Here is a 20,151-nt window from a genome sequence, read left to right as displayed (position 1 = left end):
ACAGGACACGGGTAGGCAAGATTACAGCATCTATTCTTGTCCTCGGACTTCATATCCTTTGAACTATCCACAGCCCATATTCACCCTCTGTAAAATAGCATTAGTGAGAAGAACACAAAACCCTGTTTCAGAAGTGGGATGGGCCTCCCGGGGTTGATGCATTGGCAGTTAATTTGGCAGCTCTGAAGGGGTAAAGATTGCATTATCACTTATATTTTTGATAAGTAGATTTTATTCTCATAACACCCCTGTTGCAATAATGTCCTCATTATACAGACTGGGAACTGAAAAGCAAGGAAATTAGGTGACTCAATTCCATAAAAAACGCTGAAATAGAATCCAGGTCCTGCACCCAAGCCCAGTGCCTCACACTCTAAGATGTCTCAAGTAAAATAAAACAAGATAGATTTAAAAATACCTGATGTTTGCTAATCATCCTATAACTTTACCAAACACCTCACTAACTTAGCTTGCAGCATGGAACTACCTTGACTTCTACAGTTTTACTCCTCGTCTTAGGGCAATATGTTTCTCACTTTACAAAGTTGTTTTGCCACATGAGATTTCCCAAATTCACTTTGGTTACCTGTTACAGATCAGCCTCACAATGTGCGAGCTGTATGAGAAAGCAGTATCCTCTAGTCTGAATATCAGTAATGTTCAGTGAAGTAAGCTGTGCCAGCGCACCGGAAGAGAAGAAAATGAGACGCAAACCGCTTTGGCAGTTGGTTTGCTGAATCAAGATCACTGGTACACAGCACCATGCTAAGCTATCGGGTTCTTCTAACGCAAAGCCATCCAGCAGGACCTGGGGACAGCACAGCTGCAGGTGCCTTTGTTAGGTGTGAGGTGCCAGCAAAGCAAAAGGCAGGTGTCTGCAGCCATGCCAGGCACGGAGGGGTCTCACAGAGCAGATCAGCACAAGCAGATATGCTGAGAGTGTCAGAAAAGCATGTGCAGCTGCATCCCATGGCCTAGAAAGGAACACATGAATGCACTTGAACACTGTGCCTGGCTGTGAGGTTACCGTGTGTGGATTTGCATAGTTTTGCCCTGGGCACTAATGGAACAGACAGTCTGCACACGCAGCTGGCACGGGTACTCCTAGAAACACAAAATCCAGCAGCTCACTGTGGATGGAGGATCATACAGTTATTCAATTCACAGGGCATGCCAAAAACTGAAGGAATATAAATTTCTTGAGGTCTTACAAGCAATGTCCTGAAGGATACGTATTTGAAATGTATGAAGGACAACAACAACCACTACATACTTGTGTTTACTGCTTTCAAAGGTAATGTTGGTCACAAAAACTTTGGCACCATCCTAGAAACACCTCCAACAGAAAGTACTGAATGTAAGTACAGAATTCACTCCTTCATGAAATTGTGCCACCTCTTGAAACACTGGAAATAATGATCTTAACTGTCAAATGAAGATATAAACCTGCATAGATCTCATGCTGCAACACTGACAGAGTCTGAAGCTTTAGAGCGATCTTTGAGTTAAACATCCATGTTTCATGTGCAATTTTTAAAAAGCGCTATTGCTGGAAGGCTTTGAAAGACTACTGTATCTAGATATATATCTATGTATCCAAATTTCCAGGAATTTCCAGGCTGGAAAATTTCTGGAAAAAAACCTGCCGTGCAAAAATCAAGTACAAATACTCATAGAAACAGCCTTCAGGTGGGAATGAGCAATATGCCCTTCCAATCAAAATATATCATCCCAGGTCTCTGGAAGCTTGTAAGGTGTGGACCTACAAGTATCTGTGAAACTGAATTCACACAGAACAAAAACTTTTTAAGAGTCATCTTTGGTTTAGTGGGAAATTTTGCACAGTTCAGTAGATTTTTAATTATTCACACTCAAGTAATTACACTCCTACTGGAAATCAAAATATTAATGTACAGTACCTCGCGGAGAGTGTACAAGCAACACAAGTCCTTCCCAGAGTATCAGCGGCGCTGGGCTCAGGCTCATCTCAGCTGGCTGCTCCCCTCCTGTGCCTGTCTGCAGAGCTCTCGCAGTTGGGCTCACACAGACCGAGAGCTGAGCCCTGATTCATGATTCCAGGCTCCAGTCACGGAATGCAGCCATTGAAAACCCAGAACTATTTTTGCCCCTGAGCAGCCGCAGCATTTCTGCCCCATAAACACTTCTAAAGCTAATGCCTTACCCTAAACACACATGAACCCTGAACCTAACCAGCTAAGATGCATGGTTCCCTGGCATTCAGTGAGGTTTTTAAACTGCGTGGTTGCTATCAACAGGACAAAGCAGCTCAGCCCCTGGCATTATTGTCAGCCTTCAGAAGTCAGACATTTGATCCCAGTTGTCAAAATTAGAAATTCCTCAGAAATGCTTTACTGTAGGAGATAAGATTAGCTCAGAGCAATGACAGTCTATACAGTTTGTCTTGTACACCATCAATCCCAGCCTGCATTTAACAAATATGTAATAACATCTTCAGCTAACTGACAGACTGGAGACACAAATAAAAATCAATACACATTGAACAAAATCAGTACGTTTTAAGGGAAACCACAAAGCCAAGGCAAACCCCCCAAAACTTCACAAAACAAACAATAATGGCTTTTAATATAGAATATCCAGAAATATGGAATTGTCTTTAATAAATAATTAGCAACAAATCAGAGATAGACACCTGAACTTAGTTTTAAAGATTACACAGAGAATACTGACAACTAGAAACTTTTACAGCTGTGCTGTCTTGAACCTATGGGATTCTATGAGTGTACTTCAGAATAAAGAAAGCAATCTGGTCTTATTGGGCAGGAATGAGAAACAACAATAAAGAACTAATCAGATTTTTGCATAATCAACTTTTATCAACACAATATACAAGCACTTTGGCAGAGAACAGTCCACGAGCAAGTGCATAGCTGGACATACATAAAGGGTCCAAATACCTAAGAACCATCAGACTCACCAACATAACTTGCTCATATGTTGCTTTAGACAATTAAAAATAACTGTAGGCATTGCTCAGAAATACGTGGTTAAAACACAAGAATCATGATGCAAAACTGACAGAACTACCAACAACAGTCAGTTATTAGTTTTTAACCTGTGGAAGCATGTGGAGGCTTAGGTAAGAATTAAGAGCTCAACAATATCACGTCCTATATTAAAAAATGGTCCCCCCCAGTCTAGAGTTCACAGGATGTTGAAAGAAATAGAGTGCAAAAGGTGAGACTGCCAAGTTCACAGGAAGACAGTTACAATCACCATTAAGCAGTAGATACCATAACCTGCTTCCTAGTGAGTTTTAGGGGCAGCAACCCCTGTAAGATCCCTTCAAAGAGCAGCTGCAATGGAACCTATAGACCACCTGTACATCTAGAGTAACTTTAATGCTGCATATAACTCAAAGACAAATTCTTGACCAGATATATGCAAAGCTGTGGCAATGGGCATTCTGGAGATAATCCATCAATGAAAAAGTAATGGAATAATTACAGGAATATTTCTCCGATCACTCACAGCTGAGTACCGCTGGCATCATGCAGGCTGAATCTGCAGCTCTGAAGGATCTGGCCCTTTTAAGCAAGACCTTGTGCTGGGAATCTATCCTTTGCTGTTTCATACTCACAGTGAGTCTTTTAAGAAATGTAGAGAGAGCACGAGGAAAACAGCAATGAAGGAGACCCCTTGGGGAATGAGACAGCTACAGTTAGAGTGTGTAGAAGAACATGAAATACCTTAAGCAGGCCAGATCTGACATCAATGACCTAAAGCTCAAAAAAGGTGTTAAACAAATAAAGGAGCGATACAAGCTTGTAATGTCCAGAAGGCTGAGCCACTTTAGCCTAGTGCTATGGTAAGTAAAGCAGAAGAAATGCTGTTGCTGTAAATTCATGTCTCTATGAGAGATTATTCTCAGTGAACACCCTTCTGCTATTTCTGCAATAGGCTGACTGTCCAGAAGTCTCTTTCATTTGCAGTGAGACACCAGAAACCCCATCAGCTACAAAAAGCCAAGAGAGATTAAGTCTAGCTAACAAAAACCTTGTGCAAGTAGCTTCACAGTTCCTATCACTTTTCACCTAAGAATTACGAAGTACATGTTTCCTACCTGCTAAATTATTACCAGTTCAAGAAAAGACAGTGCCTCAAATTATTTGCTCTTACAAATAACAGAAAGGGTAGAAGACTAGTATAAAGCCCATTTCTGTCCAGGAGAATATTTAAGGTTCTCTTTGCATAGTACCAAATAGAATTCAAAGGAAAAAAAAAAAACAACACCCTACACTAATAGAAACTTGAGGCTGTCTGATAATACCTTCTTCTTTCAATGCCTTATTCAGCAAGCTTTAAACTTTTCAAAAACCAGAAGATGAAGAGCCAAGATAACCTCCATGAAATTTTAACCAGGCTCCTTTGGAGACTGGCAATACCAGATAGGAAACTATTCACCATTCTCCCTGCTGAACTCACTGCTTCATATAGTGATGTCGAGGGATGGTCAGAGGCATGTCTAAAACCGGGAGCAGCAACACGAGGCCATTTGTGAGGGCCTCAACATTTGCTGATTCGTTTCTAAATGAAGAGTTTAAAATAGGTATTTACATACTTGCTTTTAAACCAATCCTTCCCCCCCTGTCTTTGATTCTATGCGACATGGAAGTGGCTTGAAATCAATGGTCAAAAAGAACAACAACAACAAACTCTACACAAAGTGCACAAACAGCTTCCAGGTATCAAAAGAAGAAATCACCGGAAGTAATTAGCAGTCACCATGACAATTACCAAAGAGGCTTTCATATATAAGAATATAGAAGGAAGAAGGAAAGGAAACAAATGAAAAATGTAGCAATTTAGGGTGTCAAGTTCCAACAAATGTTACAGGTTTTGTTCTCCCAGAAAATCCACACTACTCATTTCATTTTTGAGAATTATCACTGTGCAAGGCATCTTTAAAGACATTTTCAGGCATAATGAAGAAATCCCAAATCACTTTTTCATAAAGATCCTATATGCTTATAGGAGAAGAGCTATAATGAAACTATCAATCACTGGTGTTAAACAGCCCATGCAACTGAAGACCAACAGAAAAAAGAACGTGAAAACAATTCATCAACTCTATAGTTCCAATTTTCAGGGAAAATATACAATTATTATAAATGACAGGTACAATGCAGAAACTCAGAGGCATCTCCAGGTCTTTCTGTTACTCTTCAAGAAGTACAGACAGGCTGTAGATCCTGCTTATACAGAAACTGAAGGGAATGACCTGACAGCTGATATGATTGCTGCCAATTTCCAGCACCACTCTGGAGAGATTGCATAGGAAGGAAAAGACCCCTAAAAAGGAGGTGCATTTCTAGCTTAGATTCAAAGCTAACTGCCTGATAAACCTTTCACAGTTGTATGCAGCAGAAACCAAACATGAAAAAACAACCACAAACATGCATTTATTTCCTTTTCCTCAGCAGACTCAAATGCTAGTAATCATAAATACTTATCATCACTATCTATCCAAAACACACCTGCATGAGAGAGACAAACACCAGGACAGCTACCAAGAGCCAGGTTTGCAATCACAGTGTAGAACAGTCGCTAACAGCAGGTTTAATCTGTGTTCATGTCACTGCAACATTACGCCCAGCGCTGTAAGACATCTTACCCACTTCACAGGGCTCAGATGTTTACAGAATGAACCCCACTCAGGAGGCAGAGGCCAAGAACTGCTCCACCTGCACTGATGCACCTCCAGACTGCAGACAAGGAAGAGCTCAAGTTGTGACATTTGCACTTACTCCTGTTTCAAAGAGGAAAACTGGAAGTAGTATCTTTCAGCTTTTGCTTAGGGCTTGAACTGATGCAGCCATATTGCTTGATGGCTTCTAAGTACAGCCAGGAAACTCAGGAATTATCACCATATCTTCTTTATTTTACCACTTCCTAAATTGTTTGCTCTGAGCTACTGCTGGAAAAGAATACTGTGCTAATGTTGCTCTGACTGAAAACTGCCTGCCTTCATGAAGACAACACCTTGCAACACAGCTCTTTGATACATAAAATACCTTAATATATTGCCAAAAAGAGGTGCAACTATTGAAACTGAATGTGCCTGTAATTTTAAAGGCACTCATTTTTATGTACAAAAGAATTATCTGTCAATGAAATGAGGGCATGGGTGTGGTGCTGTTGCACGTGTTAACAGGAAAGCTACACAGAAACCAAATTCCCTGCAACAATAAAATGTCAAATCAGCAACAGAAGATGCCAACATTTTAAATTCAGTACTGAAATCCACCTCCTCTGTATTTACCTTTAATTTTGGCATATTTTCTTGTTATATGTGATTTGTCAGATGATGCAAAATGCATCAAATCAGGGGTTTCTTTCAGAAATTCATGTAGATAATACTCTCACTAAACTCTTTCTTAGATCACAGCTTGGTTTTTCCATCTTAATTTCTTCCCTAATCCCCTTTCTTTATTTCACTCTCCTATAGCAAGAGCTAAAATGTGAGCAACCTCTGTAAAAAGATATACAAATAAGGGATGTCATAGCCCCTACTGAAAAAAAAAGAATTAGCTCCTGTGTTTCTATATTTATGTAACTGCTACTAGTCCAATTCCTTAGAACGCAAATTGGGAGGAAATTTGGGACCAAACATAATCATAAAAAGACAGTAACATACATGTTCAGCATTTTAACTTTTCTAAATGGAATCACACATTCTGCATTCAACAGAAAATGAACAAACAAAAAAAATTACTCTTCTTCCTCAAGTAGTTCAGTTTTGAACAGTGCACATAAAAAATGTTATTTAGCTTGTATGACTTGTAGCAGGTGCCTTCCTTACCATAAAGTCTCCTTTTATAATAATCAGTGGCTATGCTAAAACATTTTTCAGTACTTCCAAGCTTTCTAGTGAGAAAGATTAAGAAAGTGATATAACTTTTGTATTTCTGCAAATTAGTCATCGATTAAGTGTAGCATTTCCATACTTCAACCGTTCCCCAAGTAAATCCATTAGAACATTCCATATTTACCCAGGGCTGCCACACATATGGGAGTCCTAACCATATCCAGCATGCACAGTAAGTAGAGTAGCATTTATTTTTCAGACTAGGCTAGAAGACCAAGGACAGCTGTTACTTTGTTAGCTCAAAGCTGCCACTTTTTTGTGGCTTATCAGCTATGTTTCCGAAACATGAAGCTGAAACCCTCAGTTCTGACTAAAGGGTACCAGAGCAGTAGCTGGTGCAAGATGCTCTTATCTGGGAAAGGTAAATGGTTTATGTACAGCATAGACACAGGGATCAGTAACTGGAGCTGTGACCAAAGGAGACAGCTGAGCCTTGATTATCCACAGCAGGACATCTTCTATCTGATGGGTCAAATCTGGAAAAGCTATCTCTCCAAGGGGATCCTACCAGTTTCTCAGCAGCACACAATGTTATACTTACTACCCAAGAATGAAATCTGAGAGACATATCTAACAGTCAGCAGGACTCTGCAAACATCTCATCATCTGAAGGTGGGATTCAAGACAGATCCAACAGCAGTTTAGGTGATCAAAGGGACAGCTATTACCTGAAGACACCAGGTCCACGGAAAAGGGCAGCTAGTGAGAGAGGCAGATATTGGAAGGAGTACCTAAAGGTTAATGTCGCTGCATGTACACCACAGGGTTATAGGGCATGACAGTCTTACCTAGACATACACTGTAGCTACTAGCAAAACAGCATCTTAAATGCTATTCTGACATGTATGTATGGACATGCTCTTGTCTTCCAGGTGTTCACCACCTGCATCAAAGTCTTATTAGGAGACAGTTTCTGAAAGTGCTCATATCTTTATTACTGTCCACCATTTTTTTCCCCCTGAAGTTTACTGGTTCTCAGAGATTATCTGTTCTCTCTAAGTGTATCAGTTGATTTACTAAAACATAGCACCCTGCCGTGCAAATCTTCCCTCAGATATGTCTTTGGACCACCAAAGCTACCAAAGGTAAGGTGCAAGTAGTAAACACTATTACTAACACAGAGATTGCAAAGGGATTACGTGCCTATCTTACGTATAAACTTTGAAAATGCCACTGACTAAGAGGCAATAAATTACACATCCAGTTTCTTTAGCTTGTGAAGCCATACACCTTCTCTGGAGAAAATACATCATTTTCACAGGAGTGCAGAAAATACTTAATTATTACTGTTATTATTATTTTTTTCATAAAAGTAATTTTCACAGAAGGCTATGGACTCAGGTGCTTCAGCATATACTTAACTAAGCAACGGAATAGCCCCATCTCATACACAACCCTGCAAAACAAGAGGTAAGAATCAAGAGGCTCTCTGTTGCTGTCTGATGAGGCAAGCCAAAACTATGCTGCATTTTTGTCTCAGCTGAGACATCCAAAGATAAAAAGCAAGCTATTTCCTGGTACACTGACTAACTGCAAGTGGGAATGCTCCTCTAGATCAAATTGCTTTCTTCAGTATGAGATAAACAACCAACCTCTATCGAGTATTAGCAGTCCACTACTTCTGGGGTGTCCTGCATACTCAGCAACATGCTCTCTACAGTTACGAAGATCATAATGCCACTTTTGGTTCTGTACAGTTCTGAGCCTCAGGAGAAATTAATTATTCTTCTTTTACTTCAGAACACACAAAAATGAAAATAAAGTCTTACTCCTGCAAGACAGCAGAAGAACTTTCAGACATGCATGTTTCTCCCTCCACTTGCAAAGCCCATTAGGGATCAATGAAAGCATGCCAACAAATATTCAGCTGCTCCTCTGGAGAAATAAGAAACAATCAACAATTCATGAAAGCTGGTGCCATCCAATGTTAAAGTTTCTGCTACTGACCCAAGTTTCTGCTACTGACCCAAGTTTCTGCTACAATCTGAAATCAGAGTTACACAGAGGTTAACACATTTTCCTACTGTGTGGATCACAAATGAACAGAATTAGTCATTTTACCATTCGGAATAAAATACATCTGTGCGTTTTCTTCACTACTATTGTTCTATCTTTATCACAGAGGCTGGTATTTAAATTTTCCCTGAGTTCATTTGCATCTAACAAAATGTGCCAAATGTAACTTCTGGCCCTGCTTCGCAGTTCAGCATTAACCCATGTTTGATTCCCTGTAAACACTAGTTTTTCCTAAAAGTAGTAATTTGCATCAAAGATGCATTGTTGTGAGCAGTCTTCAAGCACTGCAGGTTGGCACAGCTCCAGCCACTTCTGTGGAGTGCCACGGATTTCTCCCTCCTGAGGAGTCAGCCTGTGTATTTAAAGGCTACGAGGACTGTAGTTTGCATCACACCAGCAACCAAACTCAGCAATCCACAGCCATACACCGGATCAAGTGTTTCTTGAGAGAGTTAGACACACATAAAGATGACAACAAATGAGCATGGGAGCAATGTCAAGGTTGTGAGTGAAGAATGTGAGTGGATTTCATAAATGCTGCCTACCTTTTCCTCTGGCACAGATAAAGACTCACTGTCAAGATTTTAGTTTAAAGCTTTACAACCCTAAGATCTGAATGTGCTGGCAACAATCCAGTGCAATGCTTTGGAAAATTGTTAAGCCATAATCATTTTAGCTAAGAACATCGTATTTATGACAGCTCCACCATTTTCATTACAACTTTGGCAAACACAAAAAGCTTTTTACTCCCCATTTAACAGCTATTTTTGTCAAGGCCAGCATCACTATTAATACTACAGTATTATAGGCCTTGGCTTCATTTTAAAGAGAACTAATTTCTCCTTTTTTATTTTAGGCAGAAGCAAAGAGATGTGACCTACCACTTGGTTTGGTTGCTGCTACTGCTCTGAGTGCACAGAGGGAACACATCTGCATCCAGAAGAGCAGCACAAGAAAAAGACAATTTTATTTCTGGCATTTAATTAATGAATTTTCTCTCAAGGCAACAAAGTATCTAACCAGGTACATGAATCAGGGAAAAACAAAAGGCAGAAAATAGAACAATCCTTGACTAAGGTGATACATCTGCTGCAAAACACACCAGACATTTAAGTGGAACTCGGGGTGATGCTGGAGCCCCTGCTACTGTCTGTCTGTAATTTCCTACCTGCAGCTGCCATTTGAGCAGCATCTCTCAACCCAGATTTCCAGCTATCAAGCAGGTCACACAGTTTTAAGGTTTCCAGAGCCTGAGCTTTGTTAATCACAGTAAAACATTTAGTGTCAACATTGACGTCTCCAGTAGCCCTTCTGGGAACACTTAAATAACAACATATGACTTTAGATCTATGAGGCACACAAAAGGATGATCCCGCATAGTAAAAAAACCTCAAAATTAAATATTTTAAAAGGAAGGAAAAGAGCTAACTGGAACAGCTGTTGTTGATTGCTGCCTAGCTAGAAATTCTTGGTGACATTCATGTTTAAGGCATCAGATGAGTCATCTTCATTTCAATTTGCCCCTACTTATTCCCTTGTTCCCCTTCTCACCTTCTTCAGTGGCTCCTAGTAGCAACTTCATAGCCTGCCTAACACAAATATAATGCAATACTACAAAGCCTAATAATATAACCAGTTTTAAGATTCCTAATTTGCAAACATCATTCACAACACAGTATTAAACCTGGAAATACGCTTCTCATTCTACAGTGAGAGAGATTAGCAGCCATGTGACTATGGTTATCCCACTATGTTCTCAGAATTGGTAACAGCTGATCTATATTTTGGCATGCTTTGGTAAGACAAGATTTAATGTAACCTGCAGGTTTTATTATATGGGAAGCATCAATTTTCAGATGCCAGGCTACCTTTGTAAATGTTCTCGAGGAGGTGCCTTTCCACCATCCTGGCAAACCACAGTAGAGAAGGTTCCAATAACTATGCATTATCCTAAACAAGCAACAATGCAAAAACAAAATACCGAAATCAAGACAAAATTAGAAAGGCATACATTGTCAAAAGGAAGGGAAAATATTCACCTCTGCTTCTTGCTTATGCCTTCCAATACATTCTATGCAAACCTCTGTAAAAGGACAGGGGGAAAATAAAAAGAACTCTAAGACACAAAATAAACAATATGCCACATAAACATATATTCAGACCTGTTTGAAATTTTCTTAAGTTTTGTTCACCTGAACATCTACATTGATGTGAGAAGTGCTTAAAAGTTAGGGCCATCTGGACCCAGTCCCCAGTTTGAATTTGAATATCAAATACTGCATTTCCAGCTCCGTTTGAGGATACTTGTAATGACATCCTTTTCTGTGTCCTATAGCTGTAAACAGCTATAGCTTACACCTCAGGGTAGAGCAGGGGAGTCAATACCTCCTTGCCTAATACAGAGGGTGAGAGAAACTAAATGCCATCACCTTTTATGAAGTACCTTTATTTTGGAGCCTTAGTTCACACGGCAAGCCCCAGTCTCTTTGGGAAAAATCCTTCTTTCTTCATGAGCTGAACCAGAGATATCCCAAATCAAGGGAACTGGGCAAAGATAATAGAATCATGTAGGTTGGAAAAGACCCTTAAGATTACAGAGTCCAACCATTAACCTAACACTGCCAAGTCCACCACTAAATCATGTCCCTGAGCACCACATCTACACATCTTTTAAATACCTCCAGGAATGGTGACTCAACCACTTCCCTGGGCAGCCTGTTCCAGTGCTTGAGAACACTTTCAGTGAAGAGTTTTTCCTAATATCCAGTCCAAAACTCCCCTGGTACAACTTGAGGCCGTTTCCTCTTATTACTTGCTACTTGTGAGAAGAGACCAACACCCTCCATGCTACAACCTTCTTTCAGGTAGTTGTAGACAGCGATAAGGTCTCCCCTCAGCCTCCTTTTCTCCAGGCTGAACAGTTGTAATTCCCCCATCCACTCATCATAAGACTTGTTCTCCAGACCCTTCACCAGCTTCGTTGCCCTTCCTCTGAAGTCTCTCTAGCACCTCAATGGCTTTCTTGTTGCGAGGGGCCCAAAAATGAACACAGAATTGGAGGTGTACCAGGGCTGAGTACAGGGGCATGATCACTTCTCTACTCTGCTGGCTACATTATTTCTGATACAAGCCAGAATGCTGTCAGCCTTCCTAGCCACCTGGGCACACTGCTGGCTCACAGTCGGCCAGCTGGCTCCCCTCCCTCAGGGAAGCCTGGTCCCACTGTAGCCAGCCTGTCTGGTGTCTTTAAGTTCCCAGGAACCTTGCTTTCTTAAAGTACAGGAAGCTTTCCTAACCATAGGCCTTAGATACACCTACACGTATCATGCAAAACAGAGAAAGGGTCTGAAAACCTGTGAAGGGAAAGAGCAAGACTTGAATGCCATTGCCTTTCATAGAAGTGCTCCTGAGCATATCTGAGGCTTGGACTCCTGTTTTTACTACAAGAATCTATTTTTAGTGATAAAAAAGTGCCATTTTGAAACAAACTGTGTCATCTGATTCACTTAGTGGATGAAGGAAAGGCTGTGGATGTTGTGTACTTAGACTTCAGTAAAGCCTTTGACACCATTTCCCACAGCATCCTCCTGGAGAAGCTGGCAGCTCACGGCCTGGATGGGTGTACTCTTCACTGGGTAAAGAACTGGCTGGATGGCCAGGCCCAAAGAGTTGTGGTGAAATGAGTCAAATCCAGTTGATGGCTGGTCGCAAGTGGTGTTTCCCAGGGCTCAGTATTGGGGCCAGTTCTGTTTAATCTCTTTATCAATGATCTGGATGAGGAGATTGAGTGCCCATTCAGTAAGTTTGCAGATGACACCAAATTGGGTTGGAGTGTTGATCTGCTGGAGGGTAGGAAGGTTCTACAGAGGGATCTGGACCGGCTGGATTGTTGGGCTGAGGCCAGCTGCATGGGGTTCAAAAAGGCCAAGTGCTGGGTCCTGCAGTTAAGTCACAACAAGCCCATGCAATACCACAGGCTTGGTGAAGAGTAGCTGAAAAGGTGGCCAGTGGAAAAGGACCTGGGAGTGGCCACCAGGAGAAGCCCATGTACCTTCAGCTTCTGCTAAGGTGGTCCAGGTTGTCCAAGTTAAGCATAATTTAGCTAAGAGATTCCCAGCTCCAGCCTACTGCAATACCATGAACACGTCTGGACAGGAAACACAAACTCTAACTCATTAGAGTGCACAGGCTTCTTGATCCACAAACATCACTGCAGCAGGGGCCACCTAGCAGGAAAACTTGAAGAACCAGCTTTCCCAGGAGACAAGCTTCCCACTTTATTCTCACATACAAAAAAAAAAGCTGACGTCAGAGTTCCACCTGAAATACAGCCTGGTACGTAAATAACAAAGTGAGAGAAAAAATTCAAACCCAAATATATTTAAATCAGCTCAGCCACCTCCAGCAATGTTCCAGCAAGAGGTAGGCAGACCAAGGCCTGGCCTTCTTTTCAGCCTAGGTGATTCAAGGTTTCCAGTGTTTCTAGAAGTGCAAATTTCTCTTGACAGCCATAAATTCACTGAAAGAGTGATGACAATTGAAGAAACATAATCTGTCACACTGCGGGGTTTTATTTTACTTGATAATGTATAGATATATATATACACACAAGAAGGAGAAGCATATTTTGACACTTAGAGCCATCCTAGCTTGTCTGTGCCACACAGCCCAAGCTGTCAGGAGATATGTGGGAGGGCTGCAAAGTTTTTAGATAACAACAACTTCTAATTAAAAGATTAAGTTGAATTTTTACCAAATTAAAGCATGCACATCTTCTCTCACACAAACACAAAAATGAAAAACATTTGGCTAAGACTCATTTTTCTGGCCCGTCACTTCCCCAAAGCTGCAACTGTGACTGGCCGCAGGCTTTTCTTCTCCAGAAGAGCAATCTAGATTTTGTACATGCAAGCAGGCACCTCCCTTTTCCAAGTCAAGTAATGGTGGCTCATACACTGAGTCAAATCCAGTAATGCTGAATCAGAATGCAACATCTGTTTTTAGATGGAATTTTTGGAACCAGGGGTTGTGTACAGCTGATGGTACTGCTGCTAGATCTTATGCCCCGCAGATGTGCAATCGCCACTATCATCCCTCCAGCTCACAGTCAGGGTAAGGCATAGACAGGGGTAAGCATCAGCGATTCCAGAAGACTGAGCCAACTTGAATCATCAATGTGAAGAATTTACTCTGCCTTGAGTGAGGGTAGCACCATGCCTGATCTACTGAGCTGTAATGGGCCGATCGATAGGCTGGTTCAGGTCTGGCTGTCTCACATGAGGCCAGAGGACCTCACAGGGCCCATGCCCTGCTACGGCACCCACAGCAGCAGACATTGGCTCAGGGACTAAGCACTGGATCAGTCTCCCCCATCCAAGTGTTCAAACAACTGGCAGGGCTCCAGCAAAGCCAGCCCAGCTCAGTTAGAAGACATGGCATGTCACATCTCGTAAGGTGCTGGTTGACTAGTCCTCTCTCTGGAAAAGGAAAGGAAAGGTGGTGATAGTCTGGACCACCACCAGGCCCACTAATTCTCACCATGAAGCTAATGGTCAGGGGACTTTCATCCAGAACTGTGTCTCCTTTAGAGGCTAAAGCACCAGTCTGAGATTCAGGTGCTTATAATTCAAACCCTGGCTCTGACACAAGCCACTTCTCTAACTTTGGGTAAATCATTTAACTGACACTTATTCTACTTCCAATTTAATCTGTAAATTCAAGACAATAAGATTTTCTTTTCTTATATTTTGGAAATGGGGTAGGATAGCTTGGATACCAGAAATTACCTTCGGCAGCAAATAGCTCTCTGGAGGCTAATGTCACCATCCAAAAAGAGCAACTGACATTTTTTGAAGCCACCCGTGCTTTTGTGGACATCTAGTGATGTTCATTGTCCTCAACTGCTATAATGACTGTCACGAATGGACGGCTCTAACCTTAAGAATTATCAATGTATATATTAATACCCTTAGCAAAGGTATGAAACTTCTGTAGGAGGAAACTGGACCTTTCTTCCAATGTACATTCTCCGAGGATACAAGATGGAGAAAGAACATGGTTCTGTAATATGGATTAGAGAACATGCACTACCACCACATTTCTTAAACTGGAAGCATGAAGTACGTGTCTGATGAGAGTATGATAAGAGGAACATCTGCCTGTCCCCTCCAGACAGCAACTGCAGGACCCTGCACAGCTATGGACCATTGCACTCCCTGTGGTGGGGGAGAAATAACACTAGCTGCAGTCATGACTGACTATTCCTGTCAGCTGTCATCATCTCCAGTAGAGGCTTAGTTACTAAGGGAAGTACAAACGGTCCTCCAGGTTATTTGCTGCACAATGGAATGATGAGAGGGGGAAAGCAACTACAGCCATGTCCTCCTCTTCTCCCTTTTTACTCTCCTTCTTTCTCAATGGTTGAAGTGACTGAAAAGTAGCTGCTTTTGTTTCCTGATTCTTCTCCGCATCCCACCAGGGGTGGGGGAGAGATAAGAGAGTAGCACATGGTTTTAGTTGCTGAGGCTAAACTGTGACAGTCACATTGACACAGCTGGTAGGGCAGCAAACAGCAGAGTAGAGCAGGTAAATGCTCAGGTTGGCTTCTTTGTCAATACTGGTATTTATTACAGCTTTTAGAATTCAGAGTTGACTGAAGCCACTTGGACACAGTGACACTTTGGTAAATTAGGAGTCATAGTCTAACCTGCAGACAGTGATTTCATTCTATGGAAACTGCCCGGCATTTTCAGGAGAGCTGATTTTCACCTCACAATCTCTGCAGCCAGAGAAGATAAAGCTTAGAAAAGGTCTAGATCAGCAGTGTCAAACTCATTTTCACTGGGGCCCAAATCAGCCTCGTGGTTGCCTTCAAAGGGCTGAATGTAATTTTAAAACTGTTCTTTAGGACTGTATGAATGTAACTACCCCTACATTTATACAGTCCTAAAACTACACTCGGCCATGAGGGTAATGCACCCCCTGGTGAAAATGTGTTTGACACCCCTAATCCAGACAGTGACAGCAGTGTGCCAAGAAGTCTCCCCTTGTCTCAGTTTAAGCTAGCAGAAAGTAACAAAGTTCTGTTTTGTCATCCTTGGGTTGTCTCACTGCAAATTAGCTCACATGAAGAAAGGAGCAAGACAAAATTCCCATGGAGGGATAGGGTGGATTTGTTTTTACAACGGCTTTTGTTCCATGCAGCAATATGGAAACACGAGATAAGGGTTTCTCATTACTCAGGGGCTATAGGGTACATTGCACTCAGAGCACATGTGTAAGTCCTGTTAATGCAACCAGGTGCTAAGCATGCTCAGCCAGAGCAAAACAGAGTCACTGCATTTTCACAGTGGTATTTACGAACAGGAAACACTTGCTATCTACTTGTCTTCCAACAACTTTGAGATGGTCCATTAATACATTTGCCTGGAGAAAATAAAACGGAACAGAAACACAGGTGCTAATCAGCTGAAACCATTCACATTATACCATCATTCAACAAGTCCCCCTCTGTATCAGTATTAATGCAATGCCTCAGTTAGCCCACCTGAACGCAGCAAGCTGACTGCATTAAGAGGTGATGAAAATTTTGGTTAAAGCTCTACAAAACAAACTTTAAAAAGGACAACAGCAACAAAATAAGTAGTCTAACTTGTACCAGTGATAGTGCACAAGGGAGTGCAAAACTGGCTGAGAAGAACCAGGAGCATATGTCTTCTGGAGCACAGGACAAGCATTCTCAGCTAGGGCACGAACACATGCCTAAGATACCAGAAAGGCATGGAATAATTCCTGGATGGTTAAGCATTTCATGTGGCATTTGCAGCAGCTCAGCCTGTCCCATGCAATATTTGATGCATGACATCAGGAAGACACTGCTCTCATCCTGCTTTAGCCCTCAGGATCTCACGTACATGTCCATCATGCCTTTCAAATGCCAGAATAAACATCCTTTAAATGCACCCAGAATTAGACATAGACATGCATTCAAACAGATCACAAAAAACAGTCAAACTTACAGGGCCAAGTTCTCATTACATGTATGCTGTAGACCATGCGCTTACATTACTAGCCCAATGTGACTGTCTCATTTACAGTTCAAGTAATTAATTTTTTTGTTGAAGGGATCATTCATTGCTTCTCTTTAGTGACCAGTGACAGTGGTCACTAAAGACCCAAGGGAATGGCAGGAAGATGTACCAGGAGAGGTTTAGGCTGGACATTAGGAAAAGGTTCTTCACCCAGAGGATGAAGCACTGGAACAGGCTCCCCAGAAGGTGTCACAGCCCCAAGCCTGACAGTGTTCAAGAAGAGACTGGACAATGCCCTTAGACACATGGTGTGAACTGTGGGGTTGTCATATGCAGGGACTCAATGATCCTTGTGGGTCCCTTCCAACCCAGGACGTTCTATGATTGCATTTAAAGTGTCTCCTCCTATAACCAACTCTGTTTATGAGGGTGATCTCTTCTTGTTCCCCTGAAACCAACCTTCTCTCCTTTTACCTCTTCCCTTCATAATACAAATAAACTTTAAATATGCTATAGTCCCTCTCATCTTGAAAAATCCATGCCAAAACACATAAGCCACTCTGAGATCACTACAATAATTATCTAGCATCCCTTTCAAATAAATCCAACCTAGAAATATTCTGTTTATGCTCTTACAGTCAATGGGAACACCTTCTAGAAATACCTTTACAACTTCTTAGCCCCTTCAGTAGCTTTGGCCATGCTACTGCTCTTGTGCTAAAGTCGATACCTTAATTTTCTTCCCAAGACTCTCCTGCCCATTATCTTCTTTCCACATGACTCGTGAATAATAACAGCACTGTCCTGTTGCACCAGCTCATAACTTGAGTATCATCTTCATCTTGGAGCTTGCTCTTAATTACTGTATCTTGTATCTAAGCTATATCTCAGCCTGGTAGATGGTTTCCACATAGCATTGCTAATAGGCCATCCACCACATCCTCTCCTCTGCAGAGATAAAACTCTCTTGACAAACAGAATCTTGTTCTACAGCTCTTTATCCAAGATGCTGCTTTAAAGGCCTTTTTCTTAGACCATCCCTTTGGCAATATTATTACTTTATATGCAAGCCTCTGCTCATTCCCTTCTCTATTTCACATCAATAATAAGATACATATCATTGCTAAGATTTCCACAGTTTACCCACAAATCTCTTACTTCTTCAATATTGAAAGATCGATTTCTACCTCTGTTGTAGCCCCAGGGATTCTATCAGCTCTAGTCCAGAGTTTGAAAATGCTTTATACCTCATGGGTGGCTTCTAGCTCCACTGAAGTCTGTGGAATGCGGGGCCCAAGATTTTGTCTTATAAATAATTTCTGAAATCAGTTAAATTATTTGCAGTATGTAAAATTAAGCCTGTGCCTCAGGCAAGGTCTACTTCAGAAATGGTTTGCTGGTATCATTATGCAAGTACAACCCATCTTGGCACAACTGAAGCAGCTAATTCTATCATAGGCACAGCTTCTAGCAATGACATTGTCTTTCGTTGGTATGATTTATGTTAGTGTGTAGAATTAAAAAAAAAAAAAGTCGAATAATTATTTCAGCAAAAGCATTTCTGGCAATAGAAATGCTAGTGTGTTTAGGCTGTTATTAGTATAGAAAAATTAAAATAAACAAGTAAAGAAATAAATCACAACAAAACTCAATCCAAGAAACTTTTCTGACAATCTCATCTAATCTTTTTCTAGGACTGGGACATGGGTATGAAAAAAACAGCCAAATTATAAAAGCTAAGCCAAACATATATGTGTATCACCTATATATGTATGCAGATATATAGAGATCCATCTAAAAAACACATAGTTTTTCTTGAAAAGTATTTCTTTCCACTGCTGAAGTTGAAAAATGGACAGTCCAAGACAAAAATCCCATATACCTTCAGACTGCGATTCTTCACAGTATTGCAGAAACACACATTAATCATGGCATTAAAAGATACATCTAGGATTAAAGGAATGCTTAGACATGACATCATCCTTTGGCTTCTCCAGAGACTATCTGGAAGAGTGATGATATCACTTAATGCTTATTGCCAGAATTACTCTTATGGATATAGCAGCAGTGATGGTACATATGTAACAACAGTGTACAAGTGTCTAATTCATCAAGTAGATGCCAGCATTAGATCTCTACAATTCCCAGAATGTGAAGTCACAGTGGTTTTATAGTACTCTAATGTTAAATGTCTTGAATACAAAATATTGTCATTGATGAAGCAAAAATACCAAACTTAATGCTCCCACTAAAAGTTTGAGTTGGTAAGTAGGGCCACTATGCTTGCCTCCATTACGTTATACTTATTTTACAGCACTGCATTGTTACTGATTTCATTAGAATTCTGTTAGTATAAAACATTTGTAACATACTAAAAGGATGATAATATATTTCCTTTTCCCCGCTAAACTAAGAAATCATTGGGAGACAATAAATACAGACCATCTTGCTGTCACTTTCACAGTTACTTCTAAAAAATCAGAGCTCTTCTTTAGAAGCACTTCCTCTGCCTCCTAAAATCTCGAGTCTGCATATAAACCAGCGTAGCTATTAAACTTGCAAGATACATTTTGTGTTGTATGCACAAGGCAGTGGGAGGGGCAGAGTAACTACAGAATGATCAAGTACTGCTCTGAAACCAAAAGTATTGCTGATAAAACTGTTCAAAGGACCAGAAATCTGATGTTTCTGGAAGTGAGACAACAATGTAACTAAATGTAGACAGCATCTCCTAACGAGAACTCAGGAAACAGATGTTGCTGAGAGTACATTCATACTTGATGCTTTTTAATAAACATAGGACACAAGTGGCAAAGTGTGTGTGTATTTCTATAGCATTTTCCAAGGGGCTTTGCAGTTACTTATTGTCTGATATTTATCTTATTCCTAGAGAGAAGCTCTTCTTAAGATTAGTTAAAGTTGCTTTGATCTACTTCAACAGAGTTTTTATGTTCTTGTAAGGCTGGCAAATACGCATTTATGTTCACTAAATGCATTTCTGTTTCTTTACCTACATTAATAGACAGTTTATCCATTCTTCAACAATTTATTGTAAATATTCAAGGCTTCAATATTTACTATTCAGACCTTAAATCCAACACACACACAAGAAGGGTACTCCACCCCACAGGAGACTAGGAACAACACTGTATACTTCATAGAGGATAATCTTTCATTGCAGCAATTCACAAAGCTTTA

At 40.9% G+C, this 20,151-nt stretch overlaps 1 protein-coding gene across 15 annotated transcripts in view; it reads right to left on the bottom strand.

Moving 5' to 3' along the window:
• TSPAN4 (tetraspanin 4) overlaps positions 1-20,151 on the bottom strand; it is a 445,369-nt gene that overhangs the window by 236,618 nt on the left and 188,600 nt on the right. Inside the window, exon 1 of one of the 15 annotated variants that reach the window (XM_065066067.1) lies at positions 1,920-2,567. The exons of the other annotated variants lie outside the window; for them this stretch is intronic. Coding sequence (XP_064922139.1) covers positions 1,920-1,986 — 67 coding nt within the window. The 5' untranslated portion in view covers positions 1,987-2,567. Of the gene's footprint in view, positions 1-1,919; positions 2,568-20,151 lie in introns of those variants that run through there. 15 annotated transcript variants of the gene reach the window in all.

The sequence above is a fragment of the Columba livia genome, chromosome 5, assembly GCF_036013475.1.
Source record: "Columba livia isolate bColLiv1 breed racing homer chromosome 5, bColLiv1.pat.W.v2, whole genome shotgun sequence".
NCBI classification, from domain to species: domain Eukaryota; kingdom Metazoa; phylum Chordata; class Aves; order Columbiformes; family Columbidae; genus Columba; species Columba livia.
This window is presented reverse-complemented; position numbering and strand designations above follow the sequence as displayed.